The sequence below is a fragment of the Syngnathus acus genome, chromosome 2, assembly GCF_901709675.1.
Source record: "Syngnathus acus chromosome 2, fSynAcu1.2, whole genome shotgun sequence".
NCBI lineage: Eukaryota > Metazoa > Chordata > Actinopteri > Syngnathiformes > Syngnathidae > Syngnathus > Syngnathus acus.
The window spans coordinates 1012209-1030751 of NC_051088.1; the positions used below are offsets into that span (position 1 = coordinate 1012209).

At 46.9% G+C, this 18543-nt stretch overlaps 1 protein-coding gene across 1 annotated transcript in view; it reads left to right on the forward strand.

Annotated features, from left to right (window-relative positions):
• The window catches only part of LOC119119480 (myosin-7B-like), a gene marked incomplete at its 3' end in the record, with an annotated part of 180400 nt that overhangs the window by 138462 nt on the left and 23395 nt on the right, over positions 1 to 18543 (forward strand). Inside the window, exons 24-32 of the mRNA XM_037245895.1 lie at positions 4721 to 4963; positions 9991 to 10167; positions 10227 to 10372; positions 10441 to 10531; positions 10608 to 10765; positions 10837 to 11068; positions 11925 to 12051; positions 12560 to 12678; positions 12791 to 12987. Coding sequence (XP_037101790.1) covers positions 4721 to 4963; positions 9991 to 10167; positions 10227 to 10372; positions 10441 to 10531; positions 10608 to 10765; positions 10837 to 11068; positions 11925 to 12051; positions 12560 to 12678; positions 12791 to 12987 — 1490 coding nt within the window. The remainder of the gene's footprint in view (positions 1 to 4720; positions 4964 to 9990; positions 10168 to 10226; positions 10373 to 10440; positions 10532 to 10607; positions 10766 to 10836; positions 11069 to 11924; positions 12052 to 12559; positions 12679 to 12790; positions 12988 to 18543) is intronic.

The following is an 18543-nucleotide window of genomic DNA, read 5'->3' on the forward strand; positions in this document are numbered from 1 at the left end:
GGTGGCGGGAGCTGAAAGCAGAAAAGTGGCAAGCAGAGGCAGCATGCAGCATGCACAAACTACAGGCACTACTACTCCAACACTACTGCACTGACGCATCACACGCCCTGTGTGCTGATGGAACACACACACACGCCACATCATACACATGAGCACACATGAACCCCCCCACACACACGCACACACGCACACCCCTCTGCTCAGCCAAATTTATTGTGTGACATTATTATGTCACGCACCAACATGATAATGACAAATTGACTCCTACAGTACTAAAACCACAGACCAAAGACCACATTTTCAACAATGAACATTGTGTGCATTGTCTCACACAGACAAACTCTCAGTTCAGCAAATTCCACAAACAAAAACATAATAAGTTTTTTCACTTACTATGTGTGGCGGGACAGACCATTCGTTTTAGTTTGTCGTTTTCAGGAGACAAGATTTCAATAAGGCATATTTTAACGAACTCCACTTCATAGTATGGCTTTTTAGTCCGTGCAATGTTCCAAGCCAGTTGAAACAATGCAAGTGTGACAGTCTCTGAGTGCTTCGTAATTTTTTTGAAAAACTGTACCTATTTTTCTGCCTGACTTTTCAAAGTCTCCAAACTTGTGCTTGCGAAATTCAGTCCCTTTTGCAAAGTCCTTATCGATCTTGGCATGAAGTGAGCTGAAGTGGCGCTGACCATTTGAAGCTTTTAAATGCGCCAATGATGTCGGACATATCAGGCAGAATGGCTTGCCATAGCGTTCAACAAAAAACAACTTTAAGCTTTTCTGGACCTAATGGGCCCCCGTAGTCACAGTCGCCATTCATTAAAAAGCCAGCAAAACCAATCGCTCTGTTTGTCCCTCCTCCTTTGCGGGATTTCACCTCACGCGCATGCGCGTTTGACCAAAATACCATATTGAACTCAAGCGAAGCAAATACGCACGAAAAATAAACACAAATGTTGATATGAACGTAAAAGAGCCGCATGAAACCAGCCAAAGAGCCGCATGCGGCTCGCGAGCCGCGGGTTGGCCACCGCTGGACTATTCCCTTTAAATTTAGCTTCGAAATGTCGTTATTTCATAATTTTTCTTCATCCAATTCCAGAAAGCAAGTTCTTTCCATCTCTCAAATTTTGTTTCATCAAGGCTAGGCATTAATGCAGTGTGGACCAGTTTCTGCCCATAAACAAATTGCTTGCTTTTTTTTCACTTCCCATTTTTACAAAATCGTTTTTGTTTTGCGGTGCAAATCAGATAGACTACAGTCTAATAAATTCTTTAGTGCACCTATATTAGCCAATTTCATCCTTTTAACCCAATCAACATTGATGCCGCCCCCTCCTCGCACGGGGAGTGCTATGGCTGCGGGTGAGGCAGGGAAAGTGTGAGTTTCTCAGAGAATGTTTGAATATTTGAAGCAGGGTGATGTTTAAGGAAGATGTGACAATTTTTGCATGAAGGATAAAAAGCACTGATGAGAAAAAAAAAGTATAACCAAAACGTCAAAATAGAGGATGACGTTTGCGCAACGTTGTTCGTTGGTATTGTTTGTGAGCTGTGTCTCTGCTGTTTTTGTGTTGTCTGTGTGCTGTCAGTGTTATGGTCACAGGCTGGCCATTTCCTGCAACAATCATGATGCCGGCCCACCGCCCACACGAGCATAGCACAGGCCCACGCGTACAGCCTAGACCCGCGACTACGCGCGAGCGCAGGCACGCTTATCAGTCTTACCCTCTCAAAGGGCAGGCCAACTTTGCTGTTGCCCCCTTCATCATGTTCACATTCGTCATCTTTCACTGTCTTCTACACAACATTTGCTGTCTCTTATTCTCGTCCTATCAAGCCACCGTTCTCGTCACTTTCTGCCACACACGTCTTATTTTCTCTACTGCTACACACTGCTCATCTTAGTTTCTCCAACCAACTTAAACACACCATCATCCACTTCTCAATTTCCCTATTATTGCTCAACAGCCTCCTGAACATTCTCCATTACTGATTTCTTCCATAGGACACATATCTCACTCACACACACATATCTCTACGCGCTTCTCTACTTCCTCTAGACCTCCCCTTCTTCTCTAGCTCTCTGTCAATTTTGGTTTTCTCTTGCCTGCCTACTGTTAGGCCCAGTCTCATCATCTTCCTACCTGCAATACAGCCCTTTCTGAGCTTGCTCTTTCTCCCCTCTCTCTCTCTCACTCTCTCTCTCTCTCTCTGCCTCTCTCTCTCTTACCCAAAACACTACATCATCAGATGCCTTCTTTAATTTCTTTAAGATTTATTTTTGTTGTTTCGTTTATGCCACCTCTAAGTCCTAATAATTTGTTTGTTTCTAGTTGTCTCTCAAATTTGCAATTTTGATCTGTTTATCTCAATTTGTATTCGATCAAGATCTGGTCTTTTAATTATTTTCCAATCTTTACATTTTAGTGTATCTCAGATAATTTTTTTTCCTACCAGTTCCCCATTTTAATCAATTTGGTCCTAACTGTAAAACCATAGGGGTTTCTAAAGTCGGGTGTTTCCAGTGGGATAACGAAAAGATCCTGTGGTGATTCTCACTTCTACCAGCGTTCTGGTGGAGAATCCTTGCCTATTGCGTCCACAGAACCACGTTATGTGTTCCCCACTGCTTTAATATGGAATACTATATCTAGTGATACGTATTCCCATTCACACTCTCAATCACACAGTATTACGGAACTTTCGGTTTCCCGCGGACTCCGCTAACCCTCAGTGGCCTAGTGGTAGAGTGTCCGCCCTGAGACTGGAAGGTTGTGGGTTCAAACCCCGGCCGGGTCATACCAAAGACTATAAAAATGGGACCCGTTGCCTCCCTGCTTGGCACTCAGCATTAAGGGTTGGAATTGGGGCGTTAGATCACCAAATGATTCCCGAGCGCGACACCGCTGCTGCTCACTGCTCCCCTCTCCCCCAGGGGATGGATCAAAATCACACGGGGATGGGTTAAATGCAGAGGACAAATTTCCCCACACCCAGATGTGTGTGTGACGATCATTGGGACTTTAACTTTAACTTTAACTTAACTTTTAAACAGATTTCTCCGTCGGACACCTCTGTCCTTTTATTTAAACGGACTTTTCCGTTTTGTTACCTTTAGACGGACGTCTCCGTTCTGTAACTTTTCTTGGACACCTCTGTCCTTTTATTTCAACGGACCTCTCCGTTTTGTTACTTTAGACGGACTTTTATAGGGCACGACGAGCCCTCGGCCGCACCACTCTTTTTAAAAAAAAAAAAAAAAAAAAAAAACTCACCCTCTGGTTCTCTTCACCTCTGTACCTCGGACTGCCTTCAACCTTCAGATCCCAGCTCACGAGCAGACAGCCAGCCCTTGAAAATGATTCTAGGACCCCACCTTGGGAGGTCCTGCCGCGCGCGGTCTTTCTGGATCTCCGCTGCCGCCCACTGGAATCTTCAGGTGTATTGGCATCCGGCTCGAAGGACCAAATAAATGTCAGGTCTAAATACCATCAGACATTATTAAACCACACGCTGGAAGGAAGAGGAGAAGACAACCAGAACAGGTTTACTCGCGAGGAGAACGATAGAGAAAGGAACCTCAGTTACAATCTCCATCAATTCTGAGTCCTTACTCCACGTGCCCCTCTTTTTAATGTTTTGGTTGCCCTGGTTACAGAGGCGTTGCTACACTAAAGGGAGGGGAGATTGTGGCTGTAGCAACGCTGATTAGCTAAGGAATGTAGTGTGGTGTGAATTAGCACTTCATTGTCGGCTCGTGAACCCCGCAGAATTTGTCCTCTTTCCTCAACCAGCTGTCTTCCCCATGGTTGGCTGACTCGTCCTCGACTGTGATCAGATAACTTGAATTGCCGCTTTCCTGTGGAACAATGCAACTAAACCTTTGCTAACTTTATCTACTTGGTAAATTAACACACAATAATAATGAGTAACTTGTCCTAAACACTTCAACACACATTAAGTAAATGTGAGGTAACTGGTATGCAGTTCCTTAAACAAACATTGAGTAAATATGGGATAACTTGTATGCAACTACTTCAAACTGTATATAACACTTAACAAAGAAAAACAGTTCTGATCAACAACAATCTATGAACCAAACCTACAGTTAACTAAAAGGAATGAAGTTTCTTTGAACCAAACAAAGAACATTTCGCCTATGCAAATAAGGTCTGCTCATTGTTAGTGAAGGCCTCTTACAGGAACAAAAACACACAGACAACATAAGGACAGGAAGGATACATATGACTGACAGGGATCAAGAGACATCCCTGTCACTAAAGAGGAAGAACCTATATAAAAGGAAAGTCATAAACTTGTAAAGACAAGGCCTCCAGGTCTGGCAGGCCAAGGCTTCACTTAAATTATTCCAACAGTTGGCACTATCCTCATGCCCCACTTGTCGCAATTTTCCGAGGCGCTCATAAGCTTCATGAATAGACGCCTCTGTGCAGTCGGTGCTGAGGGGTCACTTTCCAATGGGGTGGAGCCTATAAATAACGTCAAATTGTGTTTATTTGCGATATCCCGCAGTGCCTGCCTGGGGTTTGCTGATCACGTGCAAAACATTTTAACAAAGGTGTGTATGGGGAGGGGGGAGCATTATTTGTGTGTGGAGATTTTGTACCTGACGATTGAGTTTAGCAAAACTTAGGATGAATGGCCCTAAGATTGCAGCCTGTGAATAAAATCAGTTATATGATTGGTCCACTTAGGAACAAGACAACCTTGCCGATGCAGAGGAGCGCTGCAACCAGCTGATCCAGTCCAAGATCTGCCTGGAGTCCAAGCTGAAGGAGATGCATGAGCGTCTGGAGGATGAGGAGGAGGTGAGCACCAAGCTGACCTCCAAGAAACGACTCCTGGAGGATGAGATGGTGTCTCTACGGAAGGACGTGGATGACCTAGAAGTTACCTTGGCAAAGGTGGAGAAGGACAAGCACAGCCTTGAGAATAAGGTGATCCACAGTAGAAACAATCGTTTTGTCCAAAAGTTCTTTGACCATTTTTGCTTATAATCTGGGATAGGGTTGAAAATCTTTGGGCCCCTTACGTTTCTATTTCTATTCAGGGCCTACGATTCAATTATTGATGCATCTTTAATTTATGTATAATGACAGTTTTCACAACAAACATTTCTATTGATCTCATTAAGTATTTATCAATTGCAATTTTTAAAAAGTGTATTCATAATAAGAAACGTGTTGAATTCATTTCAATTATGTTTTATTGAACTAATGGGAATGTGTGCAAAGAAAAATATGTGCAATACAGTAGGGGTGTAACAATACATCTATTTCATAGGTGTATCAATGTGTCTGCCCCGCGATTCAGCTACATTACAGGTGTCAAACTCAAGGCTCGGGGGCCAGATACGGTCCGCCACATCATTTTATGTGGCCCGCGAAGACAAATTGTGCATCAAATTCGTGTGTCATTACTAGAATTGCAAATTGTCTTCACTTTTAATATCTATTTTTGTTAAATATTTGACCAGTTTTTACTCGTCTGATTTGAAAATGAGTTATTTGTCAGTTTGTTTTGTAGCTTTTACTGTCTATAATATGAGGTGCTCATACATTTATTTGGGTTGACAGTCATATTGGCCCTCCAAAAGAAGCTATGACTACAATGCGGCCCGCGAAAAAAATGAGTTTGACACCCCTGAGCTACATCGACGAGAGCTGTTTACGTCAATGCTGGCCACACATTGACACATCATTTTTATGTTATTGAATGATTTAGATGATGTGATTAATAAGATCATTTTAGACCCAGACGTCCTAATAGCCTTTTATTTTTTAAGTCTGAATGTTATTTCTAATCAAGTTTAAGTTGTTAATGCTCAAACATGCGAGTTGAAAGTTGCATTGTGCAAATTCTATTCTCACTGGTACATTGGTGAAGTGGACCTGAGTGGACCTATTGGTGCAGGACATCAAAGTGGATATGACATCAAAGAGAAATGAAAGACATCAGAGAGTGTAGAGTAGGGGTGTCCAAACTACGGCCCGCGGGCCAACTGCGGCCCGCGGTCCAGTTTTTATTGGCCCGCAGCAAATTCTGAAAACATAATTGAATGTGGCCCGCACAAATGCTTGAGCACTTCTCAGTTTCCACACTAGATGGAGCCCGCCACACAAAGCGCTTGACGTCCGATTAGCCCCCCCCCGGAAGAGAAGCGAACGCGCAGCGTTTGATTTGACGTCACACTAGCCCCCCCCCCCCCCCCCGGGAGAGAAGCGAACGCGCTGCGCGTGACGTCCGATTAGCCCCCCCGGAAGAGAAGGGAACGCGCAGCGCTGGACGTCCCACTAGCACCCCGACCCCCCCCCCCCCCCCCCCCCCCGGGAGAGAAGGGCACGCGCAGCGTTGGACGTCCCACTAGCCCCCCCGGAAGAGAAGGGAACGCGCAGCGCTGGACGTCCCACTAGCACCACCCCCCCGGAAGAGAAGGGAACGCGCAGCGCTGGACGTCCCGAGAGGGGCTGGAATCTCTTCCACTCTGGAGTTGCCCACGGTGAGAGGCATCAAGCAGGTGTGGGTAGACTTATTGCCCCCCGGCTGGGCGCCTGCACATTGGGGTTCACCCCGGTGAACGGGAGGATAGCCTCCCTCCGCCTTCGGGTGGGGGGAAAGGTCCTGACTGCTGTTTGTGCCTATGCACCAAACAGCAGCTCAGAGTACCCACCCTTTTTGGGGTCCTTAGAAGAAATGCTGGAGAGCACTCCTTCTGGGGACTCCATTGTTCTACTGGGTGACTTCAATGCTCACATGGGCAATGACAGTGAGGCCAGGAAAGGCGTGATTGGGAGGAACGGCCCCCCCCAATCTGAACCCGAGCGGTGTTCTATTGTTGGACTTCTGTGCTCGACACGGATTGTCAATAATGAACACCATGTTCAAACACAAGGGTGTCCATGTGTGTACTTGGCACCAGGACACCCGAGGCCGCAGTTCGATGATCGACTTTGTAGTCGTGTCATCAGATTTGCGGCCGAATGTTTTGGACACTCGGGTGAAGAGAGGGGCGGAGCTGTCAACTGATCACCACCTGGTGGTGGGTTGGCTCCGATGGTGGGGGAAGACCTGGCAGACCCAAACGTACTGTGAGCGTCTGCTGGGAACGTCTGGTAAAATCCCGTCAGGAAGAGCTTCAACTCCCACCTGCGGCAGAGCTTTTCCCATGTCCCGGAGGAGGCGGGGGGCATTGAGTCCGAGTGGACCATCCATTGTTGAGGCAGCCGACCGAAGCTGTGGCAGTAAGGTGGTCGGTGCCTGTCGTGGCGGCAATCCCCGAACCTGCTAGTGGACACCGGCGGTAAGGGATGCCGTCAAGCTGAACAAACAGTCCTATCGGGCCGTTTTGGCCTGTGGGACTCCGGTGGCAGCCGACAGGTACCGGATGGCCAAGCGGAACGCGGCTTCAGCGGTTGCTAAGGCAAACCGTGGAAGGAGTTTGGCGAGGCCATGGAGAACGACTTCCGGACGGCTTCAAGGAAATTCTGGTCCACCATCCGGCATCTCAGGAGGGGGAAGCAGTGCACCGTCAACACTGTTTACAGTGGAGATGGCGTGCTACTGACCTCGACTCGGGACGTTGTGAGTCGGTGGGGAGAATACTTCGAAGACCTCCTCAATTCCACCGACACGCCTTCCATTGTGGAAGAAGGGCCTGGAAACTCTGAGGTGGATTCTCCAATCTCTGGGATCGAAGTCACTGAGGCAGTTAAAAAACTCCTCGGGGGCAATGCCCCAGGGGTGGATGAGATCCGCCCAGAGTTCTTAAAGGCTCTGGATGTTGTGGGGCTCTCCTGGCTGACACGCCTCTGCAACATTGCGTGGACATTGGGGACGGTGCCTCTGGATTGGCAGACTGGGGCGGTGGTTCCCCTCTTTAAGAAGGGGGACCGGAGAGTGTGTTCCAATTACAGGGGAATCACACTCCTCAGCCTCCCTGGTAAGGTCTATTCAGGGGTGCTGGAGGGGAGGGTCCGTCGGGAGGTCAAACCTCGGATCCAGGAGCAGCAGTGTGGCTTTCGTCCTGGCCGTGGAACAGTGGACCAGCTCTACACCCTCGGCAGAATCCTCGAGGGGGCATGTGTTTTGTGGACTTGGAGTCCCTCGGGAAGTTCTGTGGAGGGTGCTTCGGGAGTACAGGGTGCCGAGCCAACTGATAACGGTGGTTCGGTCCCTGTATTATCGATGCCAGAGTTCGGTCCACGTTTCCAGCAGTAAGTCGGATTTGTTCCCAGTGAGGGTTGGACTCCGTCAAGGCTGCCCTTTGTCACCGATTCTGTTCATAACTTTTATGGACAGAATTTCTCGGCGCAGCCGAGGCGTTGAGGGTGTCCGGTTTGGGGACCTCAGCATTGCGTCTCTGCTTTTTGCAGACAACATGGTGCTGTTGGTTTCTTCAAGCCGTGATCTCCAGCTCTCACTGGAGCGGTTCGCAGCCGAGTGTAAAGCGTTCGGGATCAGGGTCAGCACCTCCAAATCCGAGTCCATGGTCCTCGGTCGGAAAAGGGTAGAATGCCCTCTCTGGATCGGGGATGAGATCCTGCCCCAAGTGGCGGAGTTCAGGTATCTTGGGGTCTTGTTCACGAGCAAGGGTAGGATGGAGTGTGAGATCGACAGGCTGATCGGTGCAGCGTCGGCTGTAATGCGGGCTCTGTACCTGACCGTCGTGGTGAAGAGAGAGATGAGCCAAAATCTACGCTCCTACCCTCACCTATGGTCACGAGCTATGGGTCATGACCGAAAGAACCATATGCCGGATACAAGCGGCCGAAATGAGTTTTCTCCGGAGGGTGTCCGCGCTCTCCCTTAGAGATGAGGAGCTCGGTCGTCTGGGAGAGACTCGGAGTAGAGCCGCTGCTCCTCCACGTTGAGAGGAGCCCGATGAGGTGGCTCGGGCATCTCATCAGGATGCCTCCTCATCGCCTCCCTGGGAAGGTGTTCCGGCCATGTCCCACCGGTAGGAGACCCCGTGGACGACCCAGGACACGCTGGAGAGACTATGTCTCTCAGCTGGCCTGGGAACGTCTCTGGATCTCCCAGGATGAGCTGAACGAAGTGGCTGGGGAGAGGGAAGTCCCTCCTAAAGCTGCTGCCCCCGCGACCCGACCACGGATAAGCAGAAGAGGATGGATGGATGGATGGATGGATGGATGGATGGATGGATGGATGGATGGATGGATGGATGGATGGATGGATGGATGGACATATTTCACTGTTAGTAACGGTAACAGCGTTATAACAATTAACATAGTAATTGAGTAGATTATCTGTTACTGAAAATATATAACAGCGTTAGTAACGCTGTTAGTCCCAACACTGATCCCGCCTACAGCTCAAAGATTGCTTAAGCGAGCCTCCGACCCACGTGAGGATGGATGGATGGATGGATGGATGGATGGATGGATGGATGGATGGATGGATGGATGGATAGATGGGCTGGATGGATGGATGGATGGATGGATGGATGGATGGATGGATGGATGGATGGATGGATGGATGTTGTGCAGAAGTGTACTTACAATTTTATAGACAAATTGTGATATGTATAGTCACTGAGGAGAGTTGGAGGGGTGAAATATTTTCTTCTACCTGAGGGAGCATAACAGAAAATAAGTGAGAAGCACTGACTTCGCGCAACACATCTTACATACAACTTAGCTCATGTCCAGTTTACGTCCGCTGTCGACATTGTAGAAGCTGAAGTGTTTCCACACTACGGACACGGCTGCTATTTAAGATATCACAATGAGGTATGTGGCAGTTATCTGTGTTTGTTGACCTCTGTGCGTGTGTTTCGGGATGTGCGCTTCCCAGTGTCTCACGTTATTTAGTACATTATATCGGTTACTTTATTTAACACATTTTAATAATCAAAATTTTGACATTTGTGGATCAGATTCATTGATGCCTGAATTGCGATATATCTAATAATCGGAAATTTGCCCCACCCCTAATCTGCGAACAGGTGAAGAATCTTTCCCAGGAGATGTGTATCCTGGATGAGTCCATTGCAGCTCTGAACAGGGAAAAAGCTGCTTTGCAAGAAGCTCATCAACAAGCTCTCAACGACCGCCAGGGTCAGCAGGACAAAGTCAACATTTTGACCAAGGCCAAGAGCAGATTGGAGCAGCATGTGGATAATGTAAGATGAGCTCCATGCTGGGCTTTCTTCAGTTCCAACTCAATTTTCCTCTCCTGCAGGTGGAGAGCTCTTTGGAGCAGGAGAATCGTGTGCGGACTGAACTAGAAAAAAACAAGAGGAGGCTTGAGGCTGACCTGAAATTGTCCCATGACTCTGTGAAGGACCTGGAGGACCAGAAGAAGGGGCTGGAGGAGAGAATGAACAAGTAGGAAAACACCTGTAACCTTGTTTGAAGTTTTAGTGTGAGATAACATAAGTGTTGCTCATCAACAGGAAAGAATTTGAGTTGGGTCATCTTCAGTCCAAACTGGATGATGAACAGAACCTGGTGGCTCAGCTGCAGAACAGGATAAAAGAGCTTCAAGTCAGTTATACTTGAGTTAGGTTATGTGTTTGTCAACCAGACTGAGTGTTCTAAATTATGGTGATTTTTATCACAGACTCGCATCGAAGAGCTGGAGGAGGCACTCGAGGCAGAGCGTGTGTGGCGATCCAAGGCGGAGCGTCAGAGGAATGATGCTGCCCAGGAGCTGGAGGAGCTTAGAGAAAAGCTAGAGGAGGCAGGAGGAGCTTCTGCTGCCCAGATCGCGATCAACAGGTGAGTCTACACCCCCTTGAGCAGACCACTACTGCACCCCAACCCCCCTCACAGCTTCCATGCCACAACAGAAAGCGGGAAGCGGACTTCCTGAAACTGCGACGCGAGTTGGACGACGTTGGACTTCATCATGAAATGACGGGTGCCACGCTAAGGAAGAAGCATGCTGACACTGTAGGGGAGCTCACTGAGCAGATTGAGGCGCTTCAGAGAGCAAAGCAGAAGATGGAAAAGGAGAAAGCAGAGCTTCAGCTTGCGGCAGATGACCTGGCTGCCAACATTGAGCAACTCTCAAAGGCCAAGGTGACAACATGGCTGCTGCCCTGTTTCTAACCAGTCAGTGAAGACTGACAACTAGGGGTGTAAATCGTGGGTTTTGTCACGATACGATATCATATCGATACAAAGAACCACAATACGATATTTGCCGATATCTTAAAGCCTGCTGTGATTCATTCACGATACATCACGATATAGTGCCCCACGATCGATATTTTTTTTTTTTTTTTTTTTAAATAAAAAATATAGAACAATATCCTGATTTATAACAATTCATACGCAAAATCAACAAGGTACTGCAAACTCTTTATTTAGGAAATTACAAGAGTATTGTAGTATACAAAGTGCTTATTTTAACACTGAACTTTATCAAATTCCTATATTTTTTCTCATATAAGTAAAGAAAAATGAATATTCTTTCTTTTTTTGTAATACCATTAACTTTAAAGTGCATTACTGAACTATTTATTTGCAATAATTTTAATTGTCCGTTGAGCCATCTTTTCTTTGGAATCCAAAGTGCTTCCAAACGAATGACTTGAAGCCCAAAGGGGAGCGAATTTCCTCATCTTCATGGACACTAGCCATAGCACCAGCCCAGGAGCCGCGTAGTTGTCGGCTCCCCTTTCACGTGCCTGCTCCGCTCACAACACAACACGCCGCGTACTGCTCCCGGAAAGAGGAAGCAAGCAACAATGAACTGGATTTCAAAATAAAGTCGCGTCTAATGTCCGAGGTCAAACACGGCGATATAAATCGATGTTTACGTTTAGCATCGATGCCAATAAATCGTAGAGCATTATATCGATTAATCGATGTGTATCGATGAATCGTTACACCCCTACTGACAACCCGTTAAAAGGTTTGGCATTGTTTGCAGGGAGGTGCGGAGAAGATGTGCCGAGTCTATTCGGATCAGCTTGTTGAGAGTCAAGGCAGAACAGACGATTTACAGCGACAGCTTACCGAAATGTCAGCACAGAAGGCACACACTGTTGCTGAGGCGGGTAAGTGGAAGTATATTGGTTAGTCAGTCTGTTGATCAGTTTACTACCTGGATAGTTGGTTGGTTGGTCATTTACTTATTTATTTTTATTTGTTGGTAGATCATTTAATTTAGTCGAATTAATATGTTCTTAATCAGTTAGTTGTTTAGTTGGCTAATTATTTGGTCAGTCAGTTAGACACCAAGTTAGTTCATTTGTTTGTTAGCAGCTTTACATATAACGGGCAAAAATATTATGGCACCAGTGAGGAAGAATCTACAGTCCTTTAGTATCTGGGCCAAGTGGGTCAGTGAGACCCCATTTCTAGCATATGATACTCTGGTTAAAAAAATGCTTGATGTATGTAGCAGCTATACTGTGCATTACTCCCAACTGCAAGACTGAAGTGGAAAAAAATGTCATAATATTTGTCATGTTTTGGCCTGTGGGGCTTGTGATATAAGCTTTATTGTGTCTAGAACTTCCTTGGCATATCAAAGACATGTTGACAATTTCCTGTTGCTGGCAGCCGAGTACTGTCGTCGTCTGGAGGAGCGCGAAGTGCAGTGTGGTCAACTGCAGCGATCCAAAGCCGAACTGTGTCATAACCTGGAAGACCTGAAAAGACAGCTGGAGGAAGAGAGCAAAGTAACCTTTGTGATGTTTCTTCTTTGATGAACCGATGCATTGAAGACCAGCCAGAAAGCATTTAGAAAGGTCTTTGATGCGTCTAAGGTTGTCACTTCTGTCTCTTTTTCAGGCACGCGTGGCATTGGTGCAGACAGTGCAAGCATTACGCCATGACTGGAGTGAGCTGAAGGAGCAGCTAGAGGCAGAACTAGAGTCCAAGGCAGAGTTACAGAAGGCACTGTGCAATGCTAACAGCCAGGTGGCTCAGTGGAGGGCCAAGTACGAAACAGATGCTGTACTGAGGATTGAAGATCTGGAAGACGCAAAGTAAAACACCTTGGCGTCATTTTAACTTTGTTGTTCCCATTTTAGCCAACTCAGATTCAAAGACTGAGGATTTACTATCAGCTTAAATGCTTTACACGCTGTTGCATTCCCTTCAACGCATATGGGTACCCTTCTGAGTCAGTGACTGAATAAGTTAAAGTAGTTAATTCTTTACTTTAATGTCCCACATTAGACTGATGATCAAACTATATACCAGTGACGTGCGGTGAGGTTCATGACCATGACTGGGGAGGCACTGACTCCCCGGTAAAATGTGTCCGGCACCTAACCGTGTCACAAAAAAGGTTGGGGAACGCTGCTCTAGTGTGGCTTATTCATTATTTCATTTGAACTATTTTAATTAAAATCTCATACCAGCAGTCTTCACACCAGAAATGGGACTAAGTCACACATGTGCAAGTCTCAAGTGAGTCTCAAGTCTTAACCTTCAAGTCTCAAGTAAGTCTCAAGTCATTTTTTTCTTGGGCAAGTCAAGTCAAGTCCTTAAATAGGTCAAGTCAAGTCCAAGTCAAGTCACCTTATTATTGCAATTTTACCCGCAGAATCTAATAATAACAATAATAATTCATTAAATTTGTATCGCGCTTTTCAAAAACCCAAAGACGCTTACAGGGAACAAGGCAAAGACATACATGAGGGGAGGGGGACGGGGAAGAAACAATCGGATAAAATTAAGAAGAGGAAACCAGTTATGGGTAGGGGAGGTCATGAGCTTGAGAGAAGAGGTACGTTTTTAGACGGGACTTAAATATGGGGAGTGTGGGTGAGTCACAGACAGACTGAGGGAGAGAGTTCCAGAGTCGGGGTGATGTGCAGGAGAAGGCTCTGTCACCGAAGGATTTGAGTTTAGATTTTGGGACTGTCAGACGTGAAGTATTGGAGGATCGGAGGGGACGGTTGGGGCAATAGGGGACAAGGAGGTCGGATAGGTAAGCGGGAGCCAGGTGGTGAAGGGCTTTGAAGGTGAGGAGGAGTATCTTGAAGATGATACGCTCCTTAATGGGGAGCCAGTGAAGAGAGTGGAGAACAGGAGTGATGTGTTCACAGGACCGGGTGTGGGTAAGGAGGCGGGCAGCAGAGTTTTGGACTAGTTGAAGTCTATGGAGTGAGTGAGCAGTGATTCCAGTGAGAAGGGAGTTGCAGTAGTCAAGCCGGGATGAGATGAAGGCGTGGATGAGGGATTCAGCGGCAGGGAGAGAGAGGTAGTGCCGGATTTTGGCGATGCGTCGGAGGTGGAAGTAGGAGGTCTTAACAACTGAGCTAACATGAGGGTGGAAGGACAGTGTAGGGTCAAAAATAACGCCAGGGTTGCGTGCCAGAGGGGAGGGAGTGATGTTTGAGGAGTCAATGGTGAGTGTGATGGATCCAGTTTTATTAAGGGAGGATTTAGTGCCTGAGGAGGAGCTCTGTTTTGTCACTGTTGAGTTTGAGAAAGTTGTGAGTCAGCCATGTTTTTATTGTAGAGATGCAGGTTTCAAAGTGGGTGAGGGAAGGGTTACGGGTTGGTGTGGTACGTATATAGATCTGGGTGTCATCAGCGTAGCAGTGGAAGTCCAGATTGAGTTTGCGGATGACATTACCAAGGGGGAAGAGGTAACAGATGAATAGGAGGGGGCCAAGAACTGAGCCTTGGGGGACCCCTTGTGTAACTGGGGAGAGGATGGATGTGTGACCAGAGAGAGAGGTGAACTGGTTTCTGTTGGCGAGATAGGAGGTGAGCCAGTCGAGTGCAGTGCCCTCAACACCTAGTTGGCGCAGCCTTTGGAGGAGGATGGAATGGTTCACAGTGTCAAAAGCTGCGCGAAGGTCAAGTAGTAGTAGGATGTTGAGGGCACCAGAGTCTGCAGAAATGAGGAGATCGTTGGTGACTTTAACAAGAGCTGTTTCGGTGCTGTGAAGTGGGCGGAATCCGGACTGGAAGGGTTCATAGAGGTTGTTGGACTGGAGATGGGTGTGGAGTTGGGCGGAGACAATGCGTTCAAGTGTTTTGGAAAGAAATGAAAGGTTGGAGATGGGACGGTAGTTGGAGAGGTTGAGTGGGTCCAAGGTGGGCTTTTTGAGGATGGGGGTGATGGCTGCAAATTTATAGACAGTGGGAAAGTGGCCAAGGGATAGAGACTGATTAAAAAGGGTGGTGAGGTGAGGGAGGAGGACAGGGAGGCAGGCCTTAGTTAAGGTCGTTGGAAGAGGGTCGAGAGAGCAGGTGGTTGTCTTGGATGCGGTGATGATGTCTAGGATGGTGGAGGAGTTGACAAGGGAGAAGGCAGTGAGAGAGGGGAAGGGTGGGAGGTCAGGAAGGGGGGGCAGGAGAGCAGGGGAGGTGGGGGAGGAGGAGTTATTGATGGTGTCGGTCAGAGAACTGTTGATTTAGGCGATTTTGTTGTTAAAGTTGACAAGGAAGGAGTTACAGAGGGCGGGTGAGGAGGGTGGCTTGGTGGCCGGTGGCTGGAGCAATTTTTTGACGGTGGAGAACAGTATGCGGGGGTTCCGGTTGGTGTTATTAATGAGAGATGAGAAGTAAGCAGATTTGGCAGCAAGAAGAGCTTCACGATAGGAGGAGATGTGTTGTTTGAAGGTTTCGGCATGGACGGTGAGGCGGGTTCTTTTGTAGAGGCGTTCGAGTTGACAGCCAGTTTGTTTCATGGAGCGGAGTTCCGGGGTGTACCAAGGGGCAGAGTTAGTGAATGTAACAGAGGAAGTTTTCCAGGGGGCTAGGGAATCAAGGGAGTCAGAAAGGATGTTGTTGAGCATGGTGGCAAGGTCATCAGGGGAGGAAGAAGTGGGGTCGGAGGGAAGGGCAGAGGATAAGAGCTGGCAAAGCGTGATTGGGTTTACAGTCTTGATGTTGCGGTAGGAGATGGTGCGTTTTGTGGAATTATGAGGCGAGGGTAGAGGGGCGGAGAAGAGGATGCAGAGCTGATCTGACAGTGGAAAGGTGAGAAAGCAGTCCAGAAGGGAGATGAAGTCAGACGTCAGTGGAGCAGTTGGCTGGTCGATGTGGATGTTGAAGTCACCGATGAGTAAGAGGCGATAGGAGACTGAGGATACGATGGTGAGGAGTTCAGAGAGTTCAGAAAGAAAAGACGGATGTGACTTTGGGGGGCGGTAGATAAGAACAGCAGTAGTAGAGTTGGGGAGGGAAAAAGCGAGATATTCAAAGGATGAAATAGATGGGAGGTTGAGGTCCAATTCAGTGATGGGTAGGGACCGCTTATGGAGGACAGCAATACCACCTCCTCGCCCAGAGAGGCGGGGTTTGGCGATGTAGCTGTAGTTGGACGGAGTGGCTTGGTTGAGAGTAAAAAAGTCCAGGCGCTGTTGCCATGTTTCACGGAGAAGGAGCAGATCCAAGTTATTGTCCAATAGTAGTTCGAAAATAACTAGTGATTTGTTGGAAAGGGAGCGACAGTTCAGCAGCGCGAGGGAGATGGATGAAGAAGCGGGGGTGGGGGAGCGGAGATTGTTGAGGTTGACAGTACGGGAGGTGGGGGTGACGGGGGGGGCGAGAGGTAGTCCAGAAAGAGGGGATGGGTGAGCCATCAGGGAAATGTCGGTTAAAAGATAGTCCGGAGCTACGGTGGATGTAGCGGCGACGGCGGAGGATCCCAGCCTTGCTGACAGCTGAGGCAGCAGCAGCAGGGAGACGTTGATTATTGTTGAGATGATGAAGATCAGCAGCAGTGTAGACAAATGGACGAGAAGTTGGTGGAATGGAAGCCCGGAGTAGCAGAAGTGATAATTCATGGAGGAGATGAGACGTGACAGCAGCTGGGAATAATCCAGATAAAATGGTAGAAGTGGCTAGTAGCTGGTTAGCTAGAAGTTGGTAGGCAGTGAAATGCATGGAAGCAGCAGTGGACCGAGTCGTGATGTTGGTGGAGTGGGTGGTGGTGTTGGTCAATCCCGACTGTACCCGTGCAAACGGCACGCCCCTGATCTGAATCTGAAATCTGAAAATCTGATTTTAGTAACGTGAAAAGACAAGATATAAGTAACTTTAAGTAACCATCATTGTCCAATGTGTCTAACCTGTTTATAAAATATGACAATAATTTGGATTTGCACTGTAATTACTGATATTCAGTAAAATACACCATGGAATCAAACAATAAAGAAATTACCTCATACAATGATTGACAGCTCAATCTAAACAAATGAACGTCTGCCGACAGTGTCTGACACATTTGAGTTGCAAATATGAAAAAATAATCTGAAAAAAATCTGAAAGAAGAAACACATTAAAGAGCATTAGAAACATTTTATGTTTCATCTGTAACATCTGGAGACACCAGAGCTCTATAAACTTCCAACGGACAAAGTTTGAAGTTGTCGTCTGTCTGTCTGAAATGTTTCTGTTGCATATCTTGCACTGTGCTGTCCGTCTTTTGCCGTCATAAAGGTAATTACGATAGCCGAAGGTGATGACTCGCGGTACCGCTCCCGCTGACATGTTTGTGCATGTCTGATATAAAGGGGCGTGATTCTCCAATAAACACGTTCGTTCGGTAGGTAGAGAGGGCACGACTGATTGATTGACAGGGTAGCGATCCAATCATGACAACGCCATTCTCAGCCTGCGCTCCTACCGTGTTATCGATATTACTTTTTTAAATGTATTATTAATTTTATATTCAAACTGAAAACATAAACTAAATAACACTGAAGTCATTCAAGTCATCGTGTCCCAAGTCAAGTCAAGTCCCGAGTCTTTAACTTCCAAGTCCAAGTCGAGTCTCAAGTTTTTTTATTTTTGTCAAGTCAAGTCACAAGTCATCAAAACAGCGACTCGAGTCGACTCGAGTCCAAGTCACAGTGACTCGAGTCCCCATCTCTGCTTCACACATAGAAACACTCAATAAAGCACATGGAATCAAAAACTTGTTTTCGATTGTGCGTACCACTCCGTTTGAAAAGACATGCGCCGAAGTCCCGTTGTCCGAATCAAACCTTTTAACTCCGGAGTTGGTCTTCCTTTCCTGATGATATCCTGCTTCGACCGAAAGTCCATAGTTGAAAATCGTTTGGATATGTAATCCTCCATTGTAAAACGAAATGTAAAAACGGAGAAAAAACAAAACAAAACGAATGTAAAATGAAATAAATGGACGACTGCTCCTCAGTTGTTCACTGTAAATTAGAACTGGAGATCTTTTATTCTACAGGTAGCCTCCGTAAGGTCTCTTTTCAAAGCCATTTGTTCATCTGAAGAAACAGACAGATGACAAAAACCACTAGATATTACCGTAATTTTCGGACTATAAGTCGCGGTCTTTTTCATAGTTTGGGTGGGGGGGCGACTTATAATAAGGAGTGACCTATATGTGTTTTTTTTCAAAAATTTTCCAAAAAACAAAAAAGTGAAACCGCGATAAACGAACCGCGATGTAGCAAGGGATTACTGTAATTTGAATTTCAAGTGACGTCAGCAGCGCGACGCGGCGTGGCGTGGCGCGGCGGTTGTTTACATAAAGGACAAAGATTGATCACGGTATGACGAAGATGACGAAGGACCCCATGTACTACCGGCATCATTAC